Raw genomic sequence first — 9,611 nt, 5'->3', positions numbered from 1 at the left:
CTGTGCTGCCCACGCTGCAGCAGCTGATGGGAGAGTGGAAGCTGAGCACCCTGCCAGCTCCCCTTCTCACCTCTGGTAGGGTTTGCCTCAGTCACACATCTGCCCCTACCATTCAAGTGAATGTTGCAGTAAAATGGCAAGTCCTCACTAGTAAATGAAACTTGTAAATTTTAACATATTTTTGAAGTTACTGTACCTTTGGTCTCTAACTTGGCAAAAAACATCCATCTCATTCCATTAGTTTTGGCTATCCAAAATCATATCCTTTGTTATTGCACTGACTGCAAAACCCATTTCTCAATCTTGTTCTGACAGAGCTTCTCTGGACTGTAGAGCCAGCAGCAGCCTCTGGCCAGACTCTCGTGCATGGAAGGAGAAACACGTTGTAGGTTTGGGTCAACTCAATTAACAAGTGGAAAAAAACCCAACTCCAATATTTGACTTTTTTTTTATTGCTCAGAGAAACAGACAGGAGAGACTGAAATACCATGTGGGCAAACAGAACATTTAGAAACCTGAAAGACACTCATCACATGAACAACACATTGTAGATGCATATTAATTAAAAAAACCCAAAACCATTAAGCTGGAAATACAATCACAAGAGATATTTATTGAACAAATACCGAGCTTGGTATTTCCTGAAAAAATATCACGGAATAGGGGAACAAAGCTCAGTCAACCTGTTCCAGGTGTTCACTGGACAGCAAGAATGAAGAAAAGCTTCTATGAATTCCTGGAGCTTTTGACTCCTGTAATTATTTCCTAAATCATGCAGAGTGCCTATGTTAGCTATATTAACATATTAACAAATGATCTGGAAAAATAAAACAGAGTAGTGTGTACACTGAGGAGAAAGAGAGGGCCAAGTGACTGAACTGTTTTGACAGGATGTTTTTAGATTAATTTATCATTTTTCTGTAAGAAGAGTTGCTTTTAGCAGTAGTTCTTGCAAAATTCAAGGTCATTAAAGCTTTCACGTGCCTTTCTGTGCAGCAGATAATTAAAGGCATATCTAAAGCAAACTCAAAGCAGGAGTTTTGTATGGACAAGTGTACCTGGTTAGCACAAGCAATGAGAAGAGAGCCCAGAGTGAGAGCCCACATGGTGAAATGTCTCCATTTCTGCTGGTACAGAACTGATAAAAACCGAATGAATTAAAACCACACATCTACAGATGCCACAACTACATCTTCATTCTGCTTTCAGACATTCTCTGATTCACCCAAGTCTAGTTAGTTTAGTTATTCTGACTGCAGTTGGTCATAAATCTGACCACTCTGGAGAACGTATGGTTGAAGTGTGGTTCTGTTCCCTGGAAAAACTGCATAATCATGAATACATCATCAGAATTCACAGAGAACAAGCCTGTGCCTGTGACCACTGACAGTGACGCACAGTTCTACTGGACCAGTGTTAGGACACTTCATCAGGGTCACCCTCGCTCATTAATGCACCACAGCAATGCCCTACACCCCTTCAGTCACATCTGTTAGCTTGAGTAAATACGGTCACATGACAAAGATTTTACTTTCTCTCGTTCACTGACTTTGCAGTAGAACCTGTAAGGACTTAAGTTCAGTGAAGCTGTGCAAAGATATCCACCAAAGAAATACCTGGACACCAGGTGAGGCTAACTTTGCTTTGTGAATGTCCTACTGCAGACTCTTTTTCAGATGGCTCCTTAGCTTAATTTACAGTTTTGGCTCTCAGTAGATCACTGACAAGAAACCTCACAACTAATGAGGTCATACAGTCATGGTTCCCAGTGGAAATACGATTTTTGGCTGTTTAAACAGATCCAGAACCTAATGGACACTTCAATTACTACATTCACCATAAATGCAACAACCTTATTTTTATTTATCTTGGACAATCCACTCCATTAGAAGCTTTGTATTCACACCTTTTCTGAGGCATAGTATGCACCAACTAATTAAGAATTGTGTCCTTAAGCAGACAAAAGCATGACATGGAAATGCCCATGCTAAACTGCACATTAATAAATGGATGTCCCACTGGAAATCAACTTTTCAGTTATCTCTCTGGTCACAGCCTTACTGGCAGGCACATTCTATCAGTCAATAGCAACTGTATAGGACTAGGAAGCGACACAGGCTTTGCAACACCAAAAGCAAATGCAGTGCAGCAGTAGCGACTGTGAGATTTACGTCCATGTTACTCTAAGTTTCATACGATATGACATGGTACCAACATGAGAACATGTTCCTCTTTAGGAAGCCAAAAACCATCTGAAATGCAATGCTGCTTCAACTCAGATAAGCACGTCTGAACTGGAAATCTGCTAAGTTAAACCAACCATGTCCTCAGTCTCTGTTTCAGAATAAACATGAGATGATGTTGACTTATATTTTTCTGGTATTTTTGCTCGTGTAAGTCTCTTGTTGAATCATCTAAAGACAAGTAACAGCTATAAACCCAGCAAACACTATTCACGTTTAACCATTTACTGAAAAAACATTAAGTATAAAAAGGTCGGGAGACTTTTCAGTGATAAATATGGGAGGTAGACATCTCAGTTTAAGGTGGTTTGAAGGCCATTCATAACCTCCCTTAACACTTAGTAGGTGGCACTTGAGTAATTATTAACTTGCCTAAATTACAAAAATATGATGATGGTAAAATGATTATGGTCTCTGTTATATCTAAAGATAATAAAGTCAGAAAATTAAGAGACCAAAGGTACATGAGCACCTGTGAAAACAATTCTAAAAAGATTTTAAAAAATTGTTTCCATTTCACTCATGTGGAAAAAGTGAACAGAATAATTACTGCTGTTTCCCTGAGCATCTTGCATCACATGACAGAAGATCAGGAAAAAATCCGAAATGCTGATGACCATCTCCTCTGCTCCATCATAGCCTCTTTTTCTACATCACTGTAACACCACTGTACCTCAAACACATGGGACATCATGTGTAGGCCACACCCAAGAAAAACAATGATAAACTCCAAGAGAAGAGACAGAATCATACAATACTGTATGACACAAGAAAGAAAAGTAAATTTTCAAGTGGGAGTCGCTGCAAATAAGTGATCTTTAAAAAGTCCTCCTAAAATACTACCTTAATTCAGAACAAAAGCCATGCTGTGTAAAACTCGACATATATTTGGTAAACATCACACCTCAAAATTACTTAAAGAAAAAAGATTGAAGGTATTTTCACAGAACTTCAGAGTTGGCAACCTCTGCTGTCAATCAGATGCTCAAATTGTTGCCTCAAAGTCAGTGGTCCATATCTTATCAAAAGCCATAAAAGAATTTTTATCTTTTTTTAATAAAAACAGTAGTAAGTTTACTTCTGTCTTGTTCACATGTACCTTTCTTTTTAAAGGCCTATGGCTTAGTGCTCAGAAATTAAAAAAAAAAACCCCTATAAATACAGAAAAATAAAGCTTAATAGCACACAACATGTTATTGTTGAAAAGTGCACTACAATTAATCCGCAGGTCAGAGACGCTTCGATCATGTTCGTATTTTCCATGATTAAATCCTTAACAGTTCTTCATCTTCTTAATTAAATGAGAAATCTTTGATCCACCAAGGTTTTGGATGCCAAATTCTTCTGCCCAAGTGTATTACGAATAAACCTAAATATCTAAGAGCATTTTAGTAAACATGTATTAATGAAGAAATACTTACATCAGTATGTTTCAGTATCTAAGATAAAATAGTAACTTCAGATTGTCTTTAAATTGTGAATAATATGAATGTATTAGGTGCTTAACTTCCTTTAGCATTTTTAAAAAGTTTCCACTACCTTTCCACCCTAAATTACGATAGAATTACGTGTGATTAATTTTAACAGGTATTTGTGTTTTCTACTACAAATTATTTGTAACCTCTTCATTCAGGATCACCATGTGAACAAAATTAATTTCTCACAAGTCTATTTGACAAAATAAATAAAAAAACTATTTTATAAGTTCTCAGTATAATCTTCTGTCACTGCATACTGCTAACTCTATTATCTAGTTAACTATTTAAACTGCCATACTGACTCCCATTTAAAAAATATTACTGTGTTCTTAAATTGAAATTTACCTCTTGTTGCAAGTATGTTAGAATAGCTGCTAAAACAAAACTTTGGGAAGCTAAATCCACAACGGAGAAAAACAGGATATCAAAGATGAGCAGTGTTGTTTCATTGCCATAATAGAGAACATCACTGAAAGAGTGTCCTTCATCTGTGGAAAGAGAATATTCTTTTACAAATTATTATTTTTAAGTTGCAAGTTTGTGGAGTTTCATCAGTCTATGCTGAGAGAGCTGATAAGAAAAAGGAAAATCAGAGATATAGCAATTTATGGCATTCCATGGCAACATAGAGATAGTTCTGTCATTCTATTGAAAAATAACACAAACTTTTCACTTATAAAATGGCATCATACTGATGAACACAACAGGTAAAACCCATGTGTCACACTCAACTCTATTTACTCCTGAAATCTCAATTAGGTTATTTTAAAAAGTTGTTTTAAACCGAGAAGCAGATGTAACTTCCTCGTCACTGAAATTTTTAGTAACTATTAGCTCTGGCCCCAACTCAACAAGATCATAAAAACATATACTTAATGCCTTACTATGGAGGAGGTTCAGAGCATTATTTTTGTTTAATGGTTAACAGTGCCCCAAAAAATGGGTCTTTTAAGGTGAAAGTACGTTTTTCATAGGCAAAGTACTCTAGACCATTTATCTACTTCTTTATTTTATCAAAAAGCACCACTTTTAAAAGAGAAAAGAAAATGTAAACAATTAAAGGAAACCTACTCTTTTCCCTCTTCCTACTTTTTCAAAAAATGTCCAATACAGGTTTGATTTGAAACAGTGTATTTTCATTACAAATTGTGTATTTCAGTGCCATGAAATCCTGATTTGTATCTAAACTTCTGGGAACTATGGCAGTCCAGACTATCAAACAATGTATTTCTATCAGTGCTTATGATTATGAACTTCATAAACACATGCACATCTGTATATCCTTTCAGCTGCCTTAAATAAAAAACATCACAGTCAAACGACAAATTATAAATAGGATTTCTGTAACCTAAAGAACTTCTCTTAAATACCTCCCTCACAAGCAGTCACTGAATGATCCCTCCTGCTGTAAAGTCCATTTTAGATTGTAAATCCTGGGAAAGGAATCTACACAGAAACTGTGATACTTAAAATAATACAAACACCACACGTCTTTTTACCATTATAAAAAATACTTTTGTCTATTGGTTCCATGAACTCCATGCCAAGGATTCGTTCAAGCAGCAACTTATCTTTAACAATATAATCCATTTCTTTGTGAACCTGTAAGAAAAGGCAAAACAACACTTGTTTTATGATTTCAAAATTGCTACGAAGTGAAGTACAGCTACTTATATCTTTATGAATGAAACAAAACCCACTGGTCTATTCCAAGATGAAAATAAGTACATAACAAAAAGGATTTGTCATTTTTAAGTGCAGTCTGCACTGCTGGACAGCATTCCAATTGTTTCTTTTTTTTTTGAATGAAGCACTGTTCTGGTTGCCATAGAACAACAAATCTTAAAGCACATATGCTTGAAGAGGAATTACAGTTCCTTTGGATTTACAATTTTTAGTAGCTACTTAGAATAAGTATATTTTCCTTAATACAGTAATGTCAACATACATACGTGATCAATAAAAGAACTGAGAAATTTGTTCATGGCATTGTAGGCCCTTGTACTTTGTTCGAAAGTATTTGCAAACGAGTCCAAAAGCCTGGCAGGACCACGTTTCTGAAATAGAACAAGACCAAGACTTCAGCAGAAAAAAATCGTATTTTAAATAACATTTAAAGAATACCAATATCTCACTTACTCTTGTTAAGGTTTCATGAATCCAGTCATAGTGCAGTCGCATTTTTCTTGAAATGGAAATCTGAAATGTCTGGCCATCTGTGTTTGGTAACAAACCTCTCTGACTACACAGATTTTCCTATACAATTAAAGCAATTGTAAATTAACATTATTAATGCCATTCATAGACCCAAAAATAGTCAAAAAGCTTTTCATTTCCTCTCTTTCATGTATACATAATATTTAATATCTCTAAATATTTGAATCCACTGCACTCTTGTTCTATTGCAGCAAGATTTCCATAGGACATGAAATCCTGACCCCTGCTGTCACAAAGTCATAGTTCTCTTTTCACCTGTGTTCGGTTCATTACCTTCTAATAATACATATTCTGATATTCATTCTCAAGACCTTTCTTTTAGGTCTATAATTTATTCTAGACTTGTCTCGCTTTTTTTGTTTCTTTGTTTTGGATTCCTGACTTTCTCCATATGTTTTTCAGGTCACATTTTAGAAATCTGAGAAACCCCAAGAAAATAAAAAAATTGACATCTTCATAGGGAAAACCCCCTGCTTTTCCCAAAATTATATGAAAATAAGAAATTAGGAAAAAAATTGTAGGAACACACAAGTCAAAAACATTATTGATAAAATTCCTCTATATTTCAGTGTTTGAGATTTAATTTTCACATGGTTATGGTTTTTTTCTGTCCACTTAACATTGAAATAGCAATATCCTTATTTAAGGTACTTTCATAGTTGTCCCTAAAAAGATACAAGATGTCATGAAATTTAGTGCGGTTTCTGATCTTGTATTAGACCTTTTATATTTGCCTGATCTTGAAGCAAAGATACAACATATGACAAACTAGAAAAAATACTTATGCAAATTAACTTATATAAAGAATGGGTTGTATCACCGTAGTAGAAGAGATGGACTAAAAGAATTAATTGGAAGGTTACGTGTTTCTGCATTAGTTTTTCAGATCTGTCTCTTTACAAAAGCTTTTTGGTATGCACCATTTTGAATGTGGCTGTGACCTTATGAAAAGCTTAAATATTGAAAAGAAGGTTCTTAAATACGTGAAAACATCTTTCTACAGAAACAGGAATTTTATATCCTTGAAATCTGAAGAAGTAACAAGAAGAAATAGTGAAGAAAAAGAAAGATAAAGAGCTAGTTAAAAGAACTACTGAGTCATATATTTACATACTAACAGCTGCTATCTTTAGGTAACATGGTTCAATGCAGTGCACAACTGCAGATCCATAATGCAAAGGTGCAGGGTCTTTATATAAAATAAATAATTGAGCAGGTATAAACTTGAATACTTTTACTTACTGCTTCTCTCTTCAGGTTCATATTCATTTCTTCCATATTGGTATCTGCATGTCCATGCACTGAGCGACCATGGATATAATGACCAAAGCAGTTGTGTGACAAGAGAAACACTGAAATCTAAGAGATGGGGGAAGAAAAGAACACTTTAATCAACAATTATCATTTTACTTTTGATCTTCTGAATTCACAGTGAAGATCAGTCAAACCAGCCAGCCCTGCTACAAATACACAGTAGGCAGGTACCAAAAAAACATGGGAGAAAAATATTTACCAACTCTTTTACTAATGAGTTTTATCTATATGTAACTGGAAACACATACCAGCTTCAAGTTTAGTTTATCACAGCAAGGACCCTGCTTAATTCCATTGAGCCAAGAAGTTAAAGCGCTTAGATTTTATTTTGATTCAAAGGTTATTTCTGTGCTACATAATACACAGGCATGATTCCAGCTGAACTCCTAAAAGACTGTACTTAACAGAGCTTCATTCAGTATGATACTATGCTTATCATTCAGTATGATACAATCTTACATCACATGAACTCCAAAAGTAACTCTCTACAACCCAGGTGCTACATGGGTGTTTCACAGAAGAGGAATAACTAAGGCTGGAAAGATTGATAAAAGGGGCGAATCGGTATTTTTAAGAAGTTCTGGACAAATGAGGTAATCCAGTCTGCTCTGACTGCACTCTTCTTTGGTTAAAAGGGAATTTCTGCAGTACAAAGCTTCAAGACCCATATGTAAAGAAGAGAAAGGGAAGTAGTTCAGATATGAGTAAATGAAAATGCATGCAAAAGGTGGTAACTGTTAAGAGGGACAAAAGGAAGTTCAGCAGTTGAGGGACAAACACAAGATAGGAGCAGAAAGTGAACACAAGTGTATTAAATAAAACCAAGACAACCTGCAAGTCAGAAGGATTAAAACACAAACCAATATACAGAATGGCAGCAAATGCTTCCACACCTAATTTCTGTTATAACGTGTTACTTTTGAATTCTGTATCAGCACATGCAACCAATTTAAATAAAAAAAAGAAAAACAACCCCTAAAAATCAGAGGTATAAAAGAACATATCAACACCTATGCTTCTGGAATCTTTTTCCAATTAAAGTTTAACTGAAATCTTACAGAGTTCACCAATAAAATGAGCTGTAAGAAACATCAGCTTTGGCTGTCAGCTAGTAATCTAAATTAAATGAATAAATATTATTTATTATTCTTAAAACTATCTTATGTACTATTCTATTTAAAATGCCACTCTACAAATGAGACTAAGAAATACTTACATTGCTCACGCAACACAAATCAACAAATTGGCTTATCTTATCCTCAACAAATCTTTCATAAAACACAGCAAAAAATGTAACCTGAAATAAATCAACCAAATTTTATTAGCTCATCAGATTTGACATTATTAAGCAATTAATTTCACCACTTAACACCCACAAATAATAGACTTCTGTAGTGGCCACTGTTGCACTGGACTTAATGAAACAGGATTGACATAATACTTCCTTTAAGAAGGAAAGTTGTAGCAAGAACCCGCTTTTCATTTTGAACTTGTCAGATGCTTCAGAGTAATTTAAAATAAAACAAAGCATTTGCATAAATTCACGTCTTTGAGAGGATCAAAATTCTGATTCCAAACTGAGATGTCTCATATCTCAGAAGATTAATTTTGAGTCCCAAAGGTGTACTACGCTAAAACAACTAAACGTAACAGTTAAGAACATACCCAGTGCTATGATAAGCAGTTTGGACAGCCTAGTGACTTATTCTAGCTTCCAAGAACCAGCCTGAAAATGATAATTCAGGATGTCATGTGTTTCACATACTTGTAAGAGGGCAATGGCTACCCAGAGTGCAGCAGACACACCAAATCTTAAAATGCGGCTCCAAGGAGCTACATAGCTCTCACTGCTTCTTGTAAGACTGGAAGAAGCATCCATTAAAGCCAGGTTAGAAAATCCCACCACCTGAAGAGACAAGAAGGTCAATATAACAACAGGAGACAATGAATAGTATTAATTAGGATCCTGTTGTTTCCATCACAACAGGAACTAAGAAAAAATAATGAAAAATGGACCTGGGAGTAGTAGCATGCTCACTATGACAGAGCTCAATTGTGTGATCCAGTGTTGTTACTGAGAAACATAATTAAAACATAACCTGTACATATATGAGTTGATACATAAATTAAAAAACATGCAGCTAAATCTCACAGAAAGACAATATTGGTTTTTACTGAAAAACTCCAGAAGATTCTACTGCTGTATTGCATAGGGATATAATTTCTGCAAAATTTCAGCTCTTTAGTCCTATATATTCCAGTGTTAAAGCACTTTAGTAACGTATTTTGCAACTCTTAAAAGACTTATTTTTTTTTTGCTTTTATTTAATAGAAAAATATCTTCCTCCACCATCTGTAT

General features: G+C 35.0%; 1 protein-coding gene across 4 annotated transcripts in view; it reads right to left on the bottom strand.

The window, feature by feature from the left end:
* Positions 1–429: 429 nt before the first annotated feature.
* Positions 430–9,611, bottom strand: part of TMEM67 (transmembrane protein 67) — a 41,271-nt gene continuing 32,089 nt past the window's right edge. For 3 of the 4 annotated variants that reach the window (XM_048286737.1, XM_048286734.1, XM_048286735.1), the window contains 8 exons: positions 9,018–9,158; positions 8,469–8,549; positions 7,181–7,297; positions 5,861–5,977; positions 5,674–5,778; positions 5,221–5,323; positions 4,067–4,209; positions 430–3,620 (listed from right to left, as the gene is read on the bottom strand). In XM_048286737.1, the coding sequence (XP_048142694.1) occupies positions 3,540–3,620; positions 4,067–4,209; positions 5,221–5,323; positions 5,674–5,778; positions 5,861–5,977; positions 7,181–7,297; positions 8,469–8,549; positions 9,018–9,158 (888 nt within the window). In that variant the 3' untranslated portion in view covers positions 430–3,539. The remainder of the gene's footprint in view (positions 3,621–4,066; positions 4,210–5,220; positions 5,324–5,673; positions 5,779–5,860; positions 5,978–7,180; positions 7,298–8,468; positions 8,550–9,017; positions 9,159–9,611) is intronic. The other variant, XM_048286736.1, reaches the window with a different exon arrangement.

Source organism: Corvus hawaiiensis, chromosome 26, assembly GCF_020740725.1.
Source record: "Corvus hawaiiensis isolate bCorHaw1 chromosome 26, bCorHaw1.pri.cur, whole genome shotgun sequence".
NCBI classification, from domain to species: Eukaryota; Metazoa; Chordata; class Aves; order Passeriformes; family Corvidae; genus Corvus; species Corvus hawaiiensis.
Note: the sequence above shows the minus strand (reverse complement) of the source record. Positions and strands in the feature narration are given on the sequence as shown.